The sequence below is a fragment of the Rhinoderma darwinii genome, chromosome 9 (assembly GCF_050947455.1).
Source record: "Rhinoderma darwinii isolate aRhiDar2 chromosome 9, aRhiDar2.hap1, whole genome shotgun sequence".
Lineage (NCBI taxonomy): Eukaryota > Metazoa > Chordata > Amphibia > Anura > Rhinodermatidae > Rhinoderma > Rhinoderma darwinii.
Window position 1 is genome coordinate 1,895,464 of NC_134695.1, and position 17,561 is coordinate 1,913,024.

Consider the following 17,561-nt stretch of genomic DNA (forward strand, 5'->3'; position numbering starts at 1 on the left):
AGTCCATCCCTCCCATGTACCTATTGTAGTCCAGGATGCAGTCTGGTTTAGGGGTCTCTGTACTGGTACCTCGTACAGGTACATGGGTACTGGTGTGGCCATGTATTGTTGTCAATTCAAGGACATCTCTTGTCCTTGACACACAATATGTTGCTGCTAGATTGTGCCCTGCTCTCACCCCTTCTTGTTTGCCCAAGCAGAGTCTTAGGGAGGCCTCTCAGATTTCTTCTAGCAGTGCCGCATGCCGCAGGACTGGAAGCGAGGCAGTTGAAGAGTGGGACGCTGGTATAAAAATTATCCAGGTAGAGGTGGTGAGCCTGGTCCAGCAGTGGGTGCACAAAATCCCACACAATTTTTGCATTAACTCCCAGTAAGGGGGGGGGGTGCATTCTGGGGGCTGAATACTGCTGTCTTTCCCTTCATATATCCTAAATTTGTAGGTATACCCTGATGCACTCTCGCACAGCTTATACATCTTCACGCCATACCTTGCCCTCTTACCCGGCAGGTACTCGCGAAAGTGAACCCTCCCTTTAAAATGTACCAAGGACTTATCAATAGAAATACACGTCTCGGGGGTGAATGCTTGGGAAAACCGGGCACTGAAATGGTCTAATAGGGGTCTCTGTTTATACAAACGGTCAAAACTGGGGTCATCTCGTGGTGGGCACGGCTCATTATCAGTATAATGTAAGAAGCGAATAATTTATTTATTTTTTTAGGTTCCAGTTCAGTTCTGAAGTTGCTTTGAAGGGCCTATATATTAGACACCGCTATCAAACACCCCATTTTAGAAACTAGACCCCTCAACGTTTTTGCTACAGCATTTAGAAAGTTTATGAACCCTTTAGGTGTTTCACAGGAACTTAGAGCAAAGTAGAGGTGAAATTTACATTTTTTTTTTGGTCAGAAAATCCTTTTTATACCATTTTTTTCTAACACAAAAGGTTTTACCAGAGAAACGCAACTCAATACTTATTTCCCAGATTCTGTAGTTTTGAGAAAAATCCCACACATGGCCCTCGTGCGGTAATGGACTGATGCACGGGCCTCCCAAGCAAAGGCACACCTAGTGGATTATGAGCCCTCCTTTTTATTAGGCACCATGTCCGGTTTGAAGAGGTCTTGTGGTGCCAAAACAGTGGAAACCCCCCCAACAGTGACCCCATTTTGGAAACTAGACCCCTTGAGAAATACATTGTGGCTTTTTGATCAGTTTTTATTCTATTTTTAGGTGGCGTGGTGACTAAAAAACAGCAATTCTACTATTGTTTTTTTATTCTATTTTTTTTTACAGCGTTCACCGTGCGCTATAAATGACATTCACTTTATTCTGCGGGGCGATACGATTACGGCGATACCATATGTTTATATTTTTTTTTTTTATGTCTTATGGCGTTTGCACAATAAAATACGTTTTGTAAAAAATCATTAACTTTTCGTGTTACCTTATTCTAAGAGCCAGAACTTTTTTATTTTTCCATCAATAAAGCCGTGCGAGGACTTATTTTTTGCGTAACGAACTGTAGTTTCAATCATTACCATTTTTAGGTAAATGCGACTTTTTGATCTCTTTTTATTCCATTTTTTGGGAGGTGAAGTGACCAAACAATTGTTATTCTGGCACGGTTTATTATTATTTTCTTTTACGGCATTCACCGCGCGGGATAAATAACGAAATTATTTTGTAGTGTAGGCCGTTACGGACGCGGCGATTATATATTTTTATTAATAATAAAGGACTGATAAGGTAAAAGGGGGGATTTTTACTTTTAAATCTTTTATTTTTATACATCTTTTTTACTTTATTACTTTGTCCCACTAGGGGACTTGAGGGCAGGAGGCCCTGATCGCTATTCTAATACACTGCACTACATAGGTAGTGCAGTGTATTAGAACTGTCAGCTACTCACTGACAGCAAGCATAGTGGGTCCTGACTTCGTCTGGACCCACTAGGCTTCCGTCTATGGCATAGCCGGACGCCATTGTTTGGTTCCGGTTGCCATAGTCACCATCGCCAGCCGCTATCGTATAGCAGGCTGGCGATTGTAGCTTAACCCCTAAAAAGCCGTGATCGCTATTGAACACGGCTTTTCAGGGGTTAATCAGCGGGGACACAGCGATCGGTCCCCGCTGTAGGAGCTGTGACAGCTGCTGTACGAGACAGCAGCTGTCACAGCTCCTGCATGTGTCGGGAGGACGGCTGAAATGGCCGTTACTCCCGAGACGTACTATGATTACCATGACCTAATAGTACGTCCAGGAGCAGGAAGGGGTTAAGCACTTTTTCACTGATTAATGAGCTAATAGTGTCCCGGTGTAATTTGTATGAATAGCAGTTTATTAACCAAAACCCCACATTATTTTATGCCCAGTCCCACAGATGGACCCCCATAGTTGCAGCAGATTTTGCGGCCTGATATTAAATATAGGGCTTTTAACCCCTTCCCGCTTTGGCCTCTTTTGACATTCCTGACAGAGCCTCATTTTTCAAATCTGACATGTTTCACTTTATGTGGTAATAACTTCGTAATGCTTTTAACTATCCAAGCGATTCTGTGATTGTTTTCTCGTGACACATTGGACTTCATGTTACTGACAAAATTTGCTCAATACATTTAACCCCTTCCCGACATTTGACGTAAATGTACGTCATGGAAAGCATTGACTTCCCGCAAAATGGCGTACATTTACGTCAAATGTTTGGCACCGGCTCAGAAGCTGAGTCGGTGCCATCATCGTCGAATCTCAGCTGTATCTTACAGCTGACATCCGACTAACGGCAGGGACCGAAATTAGCTTCGATCCCCGCCATTAACCCCTTAAGTGCAGCGCTCAAACGCGATCGCTGCACTTAAGGTGTTTGCAGCTCATCGGAGCCCCAGCAATGAAATTGCCGGGGTTCCGGTGGCTGCAATGGCAACCGGAGGCCTAATACTGGCCTCCCGGTCTGCCTAGCACCGAAGCCGGTCAAGATTCGCCCGCCGGCGGAGCCTGATCGGCTTCCGTAGCTGCCGGCAAGATGGCGCCGGGTCAGGAGCTGATCCGGCGTCATCAGCGGTGGAAGTCAGCTGTACTGTACAGCTGACATCCACCTGTAACGGCAGGAACCGGAGCTAGCTCCGATCCCTGCCATTAACCCCTTCGATGCAGCAATCGAAAGCGATTGCTGCATCGTAGCGGTTACTAGCAGATCGCCAGCCCTGACAGGCAATCAGGACTGGCGACTGCTGTTATGGCAACAGGAGACACAATGGTCTCCTGCTCTGCCATTACGGAAGCCGATTTAGGCCCCGCCGGGAGGCGAAACCTAATCGGCTTGCTGTCAGTGAATGACTGACAGATCTAATACATTGCACTACATAGGTAGTGCAATGTATTAGAAAAAAAAAAATCTGACCGTTGGACCTTCAAGTCCCCTAGTGGGACTTGAAGAAAAGTGTAAAAAAAAGTATAAAAAAGTGTAAAAAAAAGTGCAAAAAATAAAAGTTTGAAACCAATAAAAGTTTCAAGTAATCAAATAAAACACAATCCCCCTTTTACTCTTATCAAGTCCTTTATTATTGAAAAATAATAATAAACCATATGTTTTTGGTATCGCCACGACCGCAACGACCTGAGGTATCAAAATATTATATTATTTATTGCACGCGGTGAACAGTGTAAAAAAAAAAAAAACTTAAAAAACTTTACCAGTTTCTGTTTTTTGATCACTTTGCCCTACAAATATTAGAATAAAAAGTGATCAAAAAGTCGCACGTATCCAAAAATGGTACCTATAAAAACTATAGCTCGTCCCGCAAAAAACAAGCTCTCATACACCTCTGTCGACAAAAAAAATAAAAAGTTATGGTTCTCACAACTTGGCGACAGAAAAAATACATTCTTTATACAAAAGTAATTTTATTGTGCAAAAAGTTGTAAAACAAAAAAAAGTGCTATAAATTAGGTATCGCCAGAATCGTACTGACCCACAGAATAAAGTTGACATGTAATTTATAACGCATGGTGAACGCTGTATAAAAAAAACGAAAAAAGCTGTGCCAGAATTGCGTTTTTTTGTTTACCTGGCATCCCAAAAAATAGGATAAAAGGTGATCAAAAAGTCAGATGTACCCCAAAATGGTACCAATAATAACTACAGCTCGTCCCGCAACAAACCAGCCCTCATACCGCTACGTCTATGAAAAATAAAATTAGTTAATGCTCCAATAAGTCAGGAAATAAAAAAATATGCAGTTGTGCCCGAGGGGAACATTTCTTCTGTTTCAAGAGGCGATTTATCAAGGACCTAAAATTAAGGAACAAGGAAGGGGAGAGCCCAAACACATCCGCTGGAAGAGACGGTGCCCGTATTATACCAGGACAACACTTTCCCAGCAAAATTCCCCAAACTACAAAAGGTGCGGAGTGTGGACCAAAAGGGGGATAAGAAATGACACCATTTATCAGTGCGACACTGGCCTGTGCGGAAAGGATTGCTTCACAGCGTAACACATCTATGGATTATTTTTTTTTATATACCACCTGACTATGCCCCTTATATACTCCGCCCCGCTTACATGTACCCCCACATTATAAAACACCAGCAATACTCAAACAAATATAGTACCAAGCAAAATCCGCTCTCCAAAAGCCAAATGGTGCTCCCTCGGCTCTGAACCCTACAGCGTCCCCAAACAGCAGTTTCCTTCAACATATATGGCATCGTCATACCCGGGAGAACCCTTTTAACAATTTTTGGGGTGTGTGTCTCCAGCGTCATAAGCTGGGCATGACATATTTGCCACTGAATGGCATATCTAGAGAAAAATATAAATTTTTAATTTGCACCATCCGCAGCGCATTCATTTATGGAAAAGACCTGTGGGGTGAAAATGCTCACTACACCCATTAATAAATGCCTTGAGGGGAGCAGTTTCCATAGTGGGGGTCACTTATCAGGGGTTTCTTTTTAACCAATACTTTGTAAATCGCCAAATTAGGCCTCCACTCCGCATGGTACTCTTCACTTCTGAGCCCTGTCATATGTCCAGACAAGATTAGGGCCACATGTAGGGTGTTTCTAAAACCGGGAAACTCCGCATAATAATTAGAGAGCTGTCTTGTTATGGTGGCACAAGCCGGGCACCACATATTGGCATATCTATGGAAAAAAAATCCCATTTTCACTCTGCAACATCGAGTGAACACTAATTTCTACAAAACACCTGCAGGGTTAAAATGCTTACTACACCCCTTGGTAAATGCATTGAGGGGTGTAGTTTCCAAAATGGGGTCACTTCTGGGGGGTTTCCACTGTTTTGGGCCCACAGGCGCCCAGAAACCAATCCAGCAACATCTGCACTCCAAATGGCGGTCCTTCCCTTCTGAGCCCTGCCGTTTGCCCAAACAGCAGTTTATGACCACATATGGGGTATTGCCGTACTCGGGAGAAATTGCTTTACAAATGTTGGGTTCTTTTTTTCCTTTATTTGTTGAGAAAATGAAAAAATTTGCGCTAAAGCTACGTCTTATTGAAGAAAAAGGACTGTTTTTATTTTCACTGCCCAATTCTAATAAATTCTATGAAACATCTGTGGGGTCAAAATGCTCACTACACCCCTAGATGAATTCCTCAAGAGGTGTAGCTTCCTAAATGGAGTCCCTTTTTGGGCGTTTTCATTGTTTTGTCCCCTCAGGGGCTTTGCAAATGTGACCTGGCCTCCGCAAATCATTCCTGCTAAATGTGATCTCAAAAAGCCAAATAATGCTCTTTCCCTTCTAAGCCCTGCCGTGTGTCCAAACAGCCGTTACATGTGGGGTATTGTTTTACTCGGGAGAAATTGCTTTACAAATTTTGCGGTGCTTTTTCTCCTTCAGTCCTTGTGGAAATTATAAAAAATTAGCTAAACCTACATTTTCTTTGAAAAAAATTTCGATTGTCATTTTCAGGGCCTACTTCCAATAATTTATGCAAAAAAACCTGTTGCGTCAAAACGCTCACTATACCCCTAGATAATTTCCTCAATGGGTGTAGTTTCCAAAATGGGGTCACTTGTGGGGGGTTTCCACTGTTTTATTCCCTCAGGGGCTTTGTAAATGTGACATGGCCTCCACAAACCATTCCTGCTAAATGTGAACTCCAAAAGCCAAATAGTGCTCTTTCCCTTCTCAGCCACGCCGTGTCTCCAAACAACCGTTTATTACCACATGTGAGGTATTGTTTTACTCGGGAGAAATTGCTTTACAAATTTTGCGGTGCTTTTTCTCCTTTAGTCCTTGTGGAAATGAGAAAAAAAAAAAAATCGCTAAACATACATTTTCTTTGAAGAAATGTTGATTTTAATTTTCACGGCCTACTTCCAATAATTTCTGTAAAAAACCTGTGCGGTCAAAATGCTCACTACAACCCTAGATAATTTCCTTGAGGTGTCTAGTTTCCCAGATGGGGTCACTTTTGGGGGATTTGTACTGTTTTGTCACTGCAAGAGCCCTTCAAACCTGACATGGTGCCTAAAATATATTCTAACAAAAATAAGGCCCCAAAATCCACTAGGTGCTCCTTTGCTTCTGAGGCCGGTGCTTCATTCCAGTAGCACGCTACGGCCACATGTGGGATATTTCCTAAAACTGCAGAAACTGGGCAACAAATATTGAGTTGCATTTCTCTGGTAAAACCTTCTGTGTTATAAAAAAAAAAATTGTATTAAAAATTTATTTCTGCAGAAAAATATGAAATTTGTAAATTTCACCTCTACTTTGCTTTAATTCCTGTGAAATGTGTAAAGGGTTAAGACATTTTCTAAATGCTGTTTTGAATACTTTGAGGGGTGAAGTTTTTAAAATGGGGTGACTTTTTGGGGTTTTCTAATATATAAGGCCCTCAAAGCCACTTCACAACTGAACTGGCCCCTGTAAAAATAGCCTTTTGAAATTTTCTTGAAAATGTGAGAAATTACTGCTAAAGTTCTAAGCCTTGTGATGTCATAGAAAAATAAAAGGATGTTCAAAAAACGATGCCAATCTAAAGTAGACATATGGGTGATGTTAATTAGCAACAATTTTGTGTGGTATAACTGCCTGTCTTACAAGCAGATACATTTAAATTGAGAAAAATGCTAATTTTTGCAATTTTTCGCTAATTTTTGGTGTTTTTCACAATTAAATACTGAACATATCGAGCAAATTTTGCCAGTAACATAAAGTCCAATGTGTCACGAGAAAACAATCTCAGAATCGCTTGGATAGGTGAAAGCATTCCGGAGTTATTACCACATAAAGTGACACGTCAGATTTGAAAAATGAGGCTGTCAGGAAGGTCAAAAGTGGCTAAAGAGGAAAGGGGTTAATATTGCATTGTTAAAAACACCAAAATGTAGCATTTTTCTAAATTTAAAATGTATCTTTTTTTTGTTGCCAATTAACATCCCCCATATGTCTACTTTAGATTGGCATCGTTTTTTGAACATCCTTTTATTTTTCTATGACGTCACAAGGCTTAGAACTTTAGAAGCAATTTCTCACATTTTCAAGAAAATGTCAAAAGGCTATTTTTACAGGGGCCAGTTCAGTTGTGAAGTGGATTTTAAGGCCTTATATATTAGAAACCCCCAATAATTCACCCCGTTTTAAAAAACGTCACCCCTCAAAGTATTCAAAACAGCATTTAGAAAGTTTCTTAACCCTTTAAATGTTTCACAGGAATTAAAGCAATGTAAAAGGTTAAATTAATTTATTTTTTTATGCACGGTTCACCGTGTGGAATAAATAACAATGCTTTTATAGTTCAGGCCGTTACGGTCGCGGCGATGCGAAATATGATGGTTTATTTTTTTTCAATAATAAAAGGACTTGATAAGGGAAAAAGGGAGATTGTGTTTTATTTTAGGACTTAAAACTTTTATTATTTTTTTACAACTTTTTTTTTCGCTTTTCTTTTAGTCCCACTAGGGGACTTGAAGGTCCAACTGTCAGATTTAATTTTTTCTCTAATACATTGGACTAGCTATGTAGTGCAATGTCTTAGATCTGTCAGTCATTCACTGACCGCAAGCAGATTAGGCTTCACCTCCAGGCGGGGCCTAATCGGCTTCCGTTATGGCAGAGCAGGAGGCCATTGTTTGGCCTCCTGTTGCCATAGCAGCAGTCGGCAGTCCTGTGATTGAAGGCAGAGCTGCCGATCTGTTGACAACCACTAAAATACATCTAAGGGGTTAATGGAAGGGATAGGAGCTAGCTCCGGTTCCTGCCATTACAGGTGGAGGTCAGCTGTAACATGTGCAGCGTAGTTAGCCACCATATAGAGGGCGCCTTGTCGTGGCGGGTGGGCTCACATAATTTGATCAAAATGTACGTTAAGAAACTCCCTATTGTAAGTAGATTTAGCAGTAATGCATATTTATTTATATATAGCGGCTATGGTGGCACTAGTGTTCGCAGTGTGCAGTCGCCATTTTCTTGTGTCCTGTATAAATTTGCAGTCACAGGCGTTTCATTTTGCTGCAATGTGCTGTTCAAACTTCTGTGTTTTTAATGTATCACATATATGTGGGGTTAGTGACTGCCTCCATTTTTTGATCTTGCACTCCTCGCATTCTGCCCTGGGTGATTTTAATTAGTTTAATACTGGTTCCTACCATCCCCAGATATATGTAGGTTTAGTCCCAGTTCTGGGTGTATGTGCAGCGCTAATAGAAGTGCGTATATTTTGAAACTTTCTACTGCATTAGTCAGTGCAGGTAAAGGTCACTCATTCTGCACCACAACTTCACATGGAATTATAAGTTTCTTATATACCGGTTGTGAAAATGTCATGGACCTTGGTACAGTTCTGAAGCAGAATGGTGTTTACTTGAGTGACACCAATGTGGTGGAAAGTAGTGGCAAGCAACCCTGGGCACATTTTGTAGGATATACAATACCATTATACAATAAAGCCTTTAAGGTTACAAAAACACACACTAAGTGTACGCATAATAAACATCAATGTTCCCAACATTTTTGCATTTGTTTATTGTGATCTTCTGTGACAGGCGTCCCTCATTTACACTGCCTACAATGTATAGACCTCCGGAAACGTATACTTGATGGCAACTATTCTGCACCTGTATGAAAAGGTCTTTATTGAAACAGTGTAAACCAACATTGCAGCTACCCCTTGTACTCACTTTTGCAGGAGTGGAATATGAATCTAGTAGGTTTTCCTCTTCCGTCTCTACTTCGATACTTGAATAAGTTAAGGACATGAAACAGTCAGTGATGGTTGAATGCATGCTGCAATGTTTATTAAAGCAGCAAAGATGGTACAATCTGGAATAGCAGAAAATAAAAAGGATACAGCTCTTGAATGCTGTTAAAATCCCTATTGCCACAATGTTTTTCTTTTTTCAAATTTGGACGTTTTGAGTTTTTTCTATTAAGAACCTAAACGAAAACCGTTGAAAGTGAAAATATATCATTACTGCATTGTGGACACGTAAACCCCAAATAAACTAAATCCACCAATGTCTCATTGTAGATGGATGTGGCCCTCCAGAACTCCCTTACCAGCCTAGAGATCTCCTGAAAACCCAAGACTCTGCTGAATAATTCGTATTTTTTTATTTATAACCCTAAAACAACCAGTATTACGTAGAGGTAGTTCTTTTTAGCTGATTGGTTGAGAAGAATGATGCGTTCTTCTCGTTAACGCCAAAAAAGCAAAGGCTTTGTATACAGAACCTCACGAAAAGTCACGTGACACGGTAACTACAGAACCAAGAATTGTCTTTCTCAGGAGGTCCCGCCAGTATGGGGGGCTGCTATGTAATGTATGCATTACATGGGTGGTCATTCATTTGCAGCAGCTGACGCAGGGAAAACGTATGGCCAGATGTGCCGTCCCCTGGTGATAACTGAGGGTTAGAGAAGCCGGAGCTGCGGTGATCAACTTTTTGTGGCACAACCCCTTTAAGCACTTTGGGGGCACTGTTGAGGCTTCGATCACATCTGCGTTGGGACTCTGTTCATGGGTTCAGTCTGACCTTTCCATCAGGGGAACGGATTAACGGAATCCAAACTAGGTTTCCAATTGCAACACCATTTATTTCAATGGTGACGGATCCGGAGCAAATGGTTTCCGTTTGTCACCGTTGTGTAAAGGTTCTATTGTTTTTAGGGAATCAATACCGTAGTCGACTGCGCTATCGATTCCGTTAAAATAACTGAATTCTTACACAACGATGAAAAATGGAAACCATTTGCACCGCATCCGTCAACATTGAAATAAATGGTGATGCAAAACAGAAACCTATGGCTTGCGTTTGTTTCATTTTGGATTCCGTTCATGGGTTTCCCTGACGAAAAAGTCAGATGGAATCCATGAACGGAGTCCCGATGCAGATGTGAACGAAGCCTAAAGGGTGTAATTTTACCCACTAGTAGAACTCTAGTGGGGCTTTATACATAGGTCTTTATTTTAATAGGGGTTTTATAAATAAATAAAAATACACCAAGGTTCAATGAAATATTTTCTCTCAGACATACAGTAAATTCTGAGGCCACATTGTAAGAGAGTAACTAGTAGTTATGCAAGTCCATGTCAAAAACCTAAAGAAAACACACAGACAAGTTCAAGAACATATTGGTTAATTTAAAAGCTGAAACATTCCAAAATGGTTATTGATATAGAGAAACATAAACAAAACCGTTATACAATTTACATAAAAGACCAACAGGATTATGTGAAGGTGGTGATCTGTGAAGAAGGGTATAAGGGCTGAATAAACAATAGAAACAAAAATTAATAAGTACATCTGCGCTCCCAGGTATGCCAAACGTTCATATGATATGGAAATGACAGAATGGATCATCCAATGCTCACAGAAATCAGGACAAGGAAAATAGTCACATACTTATATGTAAATCAATATCGGAATGACTTGTCAAATTTTCCGTTGCTGTAGAACTGGACGTTCCAGCATGTTTAACTACTGAAAAGGCCGAGGGACAGAAGAGACTTGAAGGCTCAAAGGAAACGAAAATTGCGAAACTCAAATCCACATAAAATGAACAACTTTATGCAGCCCCTAAGCTGGCCTTACACATACTATCAGAACAACACTTGTTTATCAGACAGCCATGTCCCCCGGCCACCCTATAAGGGTAACTACAATCGTAGCGGATTTGTTGCAGATTTTCCGCAGCAACATCCACATGCATTACGTGAGCAATTTACTGCAGATTCAGCCTACATGCACACGTTGAATAATTTGGTGCAGAAAATCGGCATCAAACCCGCAGATAAGCGCAGGTAAAATCTGCACTGAATGGTGCATTTTTATCATTTTGATGCGGAAACAGATGCAGATTTTATGCTGCGTATTTTGGTGCGCTTTTTTATAAACTTCTCAGATACAATAAACTTGTCAGGTCCCATTACCACTGAGGATTGAATGTTACATAGTTAGTACGGCTGAAAAAAGACACATGTCCATCAAGTTCAACCAAGGGAAGGGAAAAGGGAAGGAAAAATGTTAATTCAATGTGCTTATCTGATAGCGGATATATCTGTCACTAGCGGACTGCAGCCGCAGGCTCAGATAGAGCTCAATGTCTACACTGCATCGGTAGTGCAACAAACAAACAGAATGACTATTCCTACAATCAGATCGCATTGTAAGTTTTAAATGGGTGCGGTTTGTCATTATATTGAACTTGTATCCAATAAAAGTTACATTTTATTTATACACTTAGAATTTATTAGATAGCTGGGAAAAGGGCTTTTGTGCCTATTTTGGCCATTTGTTGTTTATTATATAGTTCTACCCGACAGCTATTTGGGGCTTTTCTCTTTTCTACAAGGATTCGTTCACATCTGTGTCAGGACTCCGTTCATGGGTTTCGTCAGAGCTTTGCGTCAGGGGATATAGGTTTCCGTTTGTATCAGTTTAGATTCTGTTCATTGGTTCCCCTGACGGAAACCTCAGACGGAACCCATGAAGGAAGCCTAAGGGTACATTCACACGCAGATTTGTTTCAGAAATTTATGCGTCCGAAAATCTGTTCTATACGTATGAATAGGGTCATTTCTGCAGCATACACATGAATTTCTGCAGGCCCCATTCAGATAAATGGAACAATCGCAGAAATATCTGCAACAAAACTGCCACGTGTGAATGAACACTAAAAATACACACTCGACTGAGTTAGGTCGAGGGACTCAAGCAGTTGCCAGTGGCCCATCTGCGGGAAGACACAAAGAATCAGACATGCTATATCCTGGTTTCCCTCAACGTTTGCCATTGTGGGACATCCAGGAGACACCCATACAGATTAGATTGTGGATTGCTGCAAAAGCATTAATCTAATGTGTATCAGCAGATTAATGGGTATTGCAGATCTGCTCCACTACCACATCGGGCAGATTTATGAATACTTGCTTATTTATGATATATCCTGCAGGAGGAAGGTGAAGCTTTAGGGAAATCTACGTAGCTTTCCCTAAAATTATAGATCATCTTTTGGCATTAATTATAGCAAATGTGTCAGGCCGTGAGTAAAAAAAAAAAGAAGAAAAACATGTAGTCAAGCAAATCTCCACTTACTTCATGCTCCAAAATACAGAGATTGCCCACAACGAGTGGTAAATTCCTAGTAGTACTGAAAGCCATCCATTCATGGACCATCTCTTCTTCAGTGAGCCGATGAACAGTACAAAGCTCCACCACTGTAGTGAAAATAAAAGGAGGCTTGTGTTAACCAAACAAGGTCCAGTTTTTGGTTCCCCATCACCTTTTCTTTCATTTACAGCACTACTAAAATCTAATACAGCAGCGATTCATAGATAGGGTTCCCCAGAAGGCGGCAACCAATACTAGAACAAAAAAAAATTAATTATGATTGGAATAGAACATAAAATTATAAAATGCTTTATCCGCTCCTACACCATGCTACTTAGAGGTAGGAGTGGAAGCATTTTTTAGGTGTTCCCCATAGTCATAAGGTTGGGAATCACTGGCCTAAAGCATACATACACCGCTTACAACCTGGCGATACATTTCAGTGCAGCGCTCAAATAGAGAGGCATTCACACTGCATAATGTATCTGTCCGGCATAGTGTCCGCTTTCAAGAGGCATTACGGTTAGAGCAAATAAGTTATTCTGTGTATAATAAGAAGTTATTAAGGTTTTCCATAAGCTTTCTGAATCAATTCTTCATGTTTTTCAAGATCTCCGCTTGTAGCCATTCAGTAGGAACTTTTATAGTTTACTGCCAGTGGATAGAAATCCGTTCTGGTCATGTGACAGACGGCTCGTTACAAGAAACAGCTCTGATAACTGTAACTGTAATCCTCCTGTACCTGTGTGTCCATCACATGACCAGGACAGATTTTATCCACTGCAAGTAAACTACGAAGGTTCTTTTTGAATGACAGCAAGCAGAGATCTTGAAAATGTTTATATCTTTTCAACTTTATGGACGATTTTTTATTATAACCTCAATTTTTTTCTTGCTAAATGAACTATAATACAGATCAAGAATAGGCCTGGGCGATATGGTCTAAAAATAAAATCTCAACAGAATTCCCTCACATTCTTTACATGGGACCGGAAACAGGGCCATATTTATTTATTTGCCTATGTGTAGTGTATGTGTTCAAGGTGCGGTTTTTACCTGCGACCGTGTGCAAGTAGCATTGGGGTGCAGTCACATGCAGCAGATTTTGTTGACAAAATGTCTGCAAATGAAAATCACTTCCATTCATCTGACTGGGGTTGTTCTGTGGCACATGCATGGATTTCTGCAACAAAATCTACTGTGTGACTGCACCCTAAGGCTGGATTCACACAACCATGTTACGTCCGTAAAGGACGGAACGTATTTAGGCCGCATGTCCCGGACCGAACACAGTGCAGGGAGCCGTGCTCCTACCATCATAGTTATGTACGACGCTAGGAGTCCCTGCCTCTCTGCAGGACAACTGTCCCGTACTATAATCATGTTTTCAGTACAGGACAGTAGTTCCACGGAGAGGCAGGGACTCCTAGCGTCGTACATAACTATGATGCTAGGAGCCCGGCTCCCTGCAGTGTGTTCGGTCCGGGACTTGCGCCCGAAATACGTTCCGTCCATCACGGAATGTGCCCTACATAAAACGCACGCACACATGATAAACTTATTATCAAAAGTAATGCCAAGGGTCACCAGGATGTACCAACACAAACATTCTCACTACCACGTGCTAACCACATACAGTCAAACAAACGTACGTTTTTCATTTACTGCATACATGCGCACGCGCGCACGCTCACTATATACAGACGTGCACAGAGAAACACATTCACTACTTAAGAGGCTCTGTCACCAGATTTTGCAGCCCCTATCTGCTATTGCAGCAGATCGGCGCTGCAATGTAGATTACAGTAACGTTTTTATTTTTAAAAACCGAGCATTTTTGGCCAAGTTATGACCATTTTCGTATTTATGCAAATGAGGCTTGCAAAAGGCTTGCATTTGCAGGTAAGTAGCTACATCGACTTACCTGCAAACGCCGATGCTGCTGCAGAATCATCTGTAGCCTCTGGTGCCGACACGATGCAGGACCTGTGAGTGACGTCACAGATCTGCACTGCCAGAAGCTGGGCGTTCTGAAGAGAAGTGGATGATACTTCTCGTCAGAAAGCCCAGCTAGTAAAAGTTGTAAACACGCCCCGATGTACGCACATAATACACGCCCACTTGGACTTTTACTTTTCAACACGCCCAGTTGTACTTTTGCAAGCCTCATTTGCATAAATACGAAAATGGTCATAACTTGGCCAAAAATGCTCGTTTTTTAAAAATAAAAACGTTACTCTTATCTACATTGCAGCGCCGATCTGCTGCAATAGCAGATAGGGGTTGCAAAATCTGGTGACAGAGCCTCTTTACAAACACGCACATATGAACACTCGCTATTTAGATGTGCGCACTCATTACATACAGTCAAATATCACACCTATGTACACACTTTATATCTGTACCATCAGACAGACATATAATGATCGCTTACCTCTTTCCTTATGGTGAAGAAGTGCAACGGAGGGAGAGATTTTTTTTTTCCACCTTTTTGGGCAGTTCCTTTTGAATCAAGCGCCATCATACAGGGCACGGCATCTAATATTAATGTTTATTTTCTTTAATAGCAGCAACAGCCGCCACAGTCACTGTCCTGTCTGCTGCCACCAATCAATTACTTACAGATGTGACTGTTGGCATCCAGGGGTAAGCAGAGGCAGCGGACATGGAGTAATACTGACGGTTCCTATGTTCACACAGAGACCGATAGGCACTAGATTTAGCCTAGGGCAACATGGCGACTTTGGCCGCGTCACTGGTCGCGCAGCAAAAGATCGCTGGCTGCCTCAAAGTCAACGTGGCCACATTGCAACCCTGCAAGAAAGCCAAACCTGCAGAGTGACACAGCAATATTTTACCACGCGACCCGTGTCGTGGCCAAAGTCACCGTGTAGCCTTGTATGTCACACACGGGGTCATTAACTGATACGGCCCAACGGTCCGAGCGCTCTGTATACTGTGTAAACATAGGAAAAGTCAGTATTAGGCCTTATTCACACGAACGTGTCCGTTTTGCACGCGCAAATAAACACTGCGCTTTGCGCGAGCAAAAGTTCCATGTGGAATGAGTATTTGGTGCGTGCCTGCGTGATTTCTGCGCATATGGCACTCTGTTTTTAGGTTTAAAAAATATAACAGCAGGAGGTGCTTTTTTTTCCATTAATTTATTTTACTACTGTAGCGCGAATCACGAGCGGCACACGGAAGTGCTTCCGTGTGCCGTGCACGATTTTCACGCACCCATTGACTTAAAAAAAAATGGCCAAGTATAGGACATGTCGTGAATTTTACACAGCACACATACGCTGCGTGAAAATCACGGACTGTCTGAACTGCCCCATTCACTAACATAGGTCCGTGCGACAAACGAGATACACGTTCGTGTGAATAAGGCCTTACGGCTGCCTCTGCTTACCCTTGGCCGACAGTCACATCCATATGTAATTGGTAGCAGCGGAGAAGAAGCAGTTTCCGTGTGGGAGGGAGGGGCATTTGAAGGAATCAAACTCGTGGCGCATTAAAAAGGTCAAATTAATTTGATTAAATCGCCCAGCCCTACTTTAAGCGATGCGTTTACTTTAAACGGAAGTGAAACTATCTTTGTCTCTTTTCTGATGGAGATAAACTGAGACCACACAAACAAATGCAAACGTAACACTTACATCCGTCATTCACTTTCATTGTAAATTAAAAAAACAAAAACACATCTCCCTTATAGAAAACAATAACCACACCGCAGTGCCATATCTGTTGTACGATGGGTATCACCCTCTTTTACTAACGGGATCCGTCGTGGTTGCCATCGTTTTGATGGGAAGATAGATACATGCAGCGCTATTCGTCCCATCAAATCTGATGGCGTCTATAGCGTAGTCTCCAACTTCAATGTGAACAGAGACTTATAAAGAAAGGGGTTGTGCAGGGGGCATAAAATGTCACCACATGGTATGACGTCATCCTTACATTTTTCTGATACGTCATCATCCTCAAAATTTACATCGAAGACAGTGAGCTCTTCTCTGATTCTCTCCAGTGACACGGGCATCCTGCCACCACAGAAATCTATGCAATCCAGACACCGGCAGATATCACTTAACGCTGAAAAATAAAGTCATAATATTATTCTTTTAGGATGCAAGATATTACCTCAGTCTCTCCGTCAGCTCAGACACGCTCCTTGTAAACACACAGATCAATGATCAAGCTAGCGAATTACAATACCTGAAGAAAAGCCTCAGTGTCCACGGAGGGCCCGGCGGTAGACGGGAAATCAGGCCCAAATACAGAGATCCGGTTATAATCAAAGCGCCTCTAACATCCGATGCCCGGTAACTGCGCTCATACAGCCAACAATACGGTAGTGAGCTTTACTCGGTACTGACCGAAAGGAATTTCCCGCGCTCAAGCAGTCTAAGCATTGGCGCGAACGGTAGCAAGTCTCGTTGTCCTGACAGACAGCCAATCAGCTTTGCGTTGCTAAGGGCTCTATGGGCGTTGTTACTGAACTTCCAGCTGACGTATTTTTATGAATCGCACACATGAGGACGGGAGCGCGGGAAGAGTTGTGTGAATGGTGAGGAAGCTAGAGAGCAGTAGCAGTGGTCTTGAGCTATTGGAAAGATATATACATATTTTTAGATTGAATTTAGCGGAAAAAATAAAAGCCTATTTTGCGTAAAATGACCACCCAGGTGTTGTTGTTAGTGACGCTTTCTTCTGTTCTCAGCCCGCCCTCCTGGGATGACCTTTCATCCCATGTGACTGCTGCATGTGTTATCCCAGGACTGCACGGACGACCGGGAAGTGTCGCCCGGGGTAAGTATAGGCTTTTTTTTTTTTTTTTTCCCAAGTGCTGGTTTCCACACAAAAACCTTCACCACAATTTAGTGCGGAATTTGCTGCAGGTTCTGGGTTGAATACGCTACATACTCGCTGACCCGTGGGAACCCCGTTTTAGGCTGTGTTCACACTGAGTTTTT

The 17,561-nt window shown here is 41.9% G+C and overlaps 1 protein-coding gene across 1 annotated transcript in view; it reads right to left on the bottom strand.

Moving 5' to 3' along the window:
- Nucleotides 1-17,324, bottom strand: part of POLA2 (DNA polymerase alpha 2, accessory subunit) — a 73,244-nt gene extending 55,920 nt beyond the window's left edge. Inside the window, exons 1-5 of the mRNA XM_075837181.1 lie at nt 16,804-17,324; nt 16,546-16,680; nt 12,568-12,689; nt 9,321-9,406; nt 9,151-9,208 (exon numbers count right to left, since the gene is read on the bottom strand). Of these exons, the coding sequence (XP_075693296.1) occupies nt 9,151-9,208; nt 9,321-9,406; nt 12,568-12,689; nt 16,546-16,627 (348 nt within the window). The 5' untranslated portion in view covers nt 16,628-16,680; nt 16,804-17,324. The remainder of the gene's footprint in view (nt 1-9,150; nt 9,209-9,320; nt 9,407-12,567; nt 12,690-16,545; nt 16,681-16,803) is intronic.
- Between the last annotated feature and the right edge of the window lie 237 nt (nt 17,325-17,561).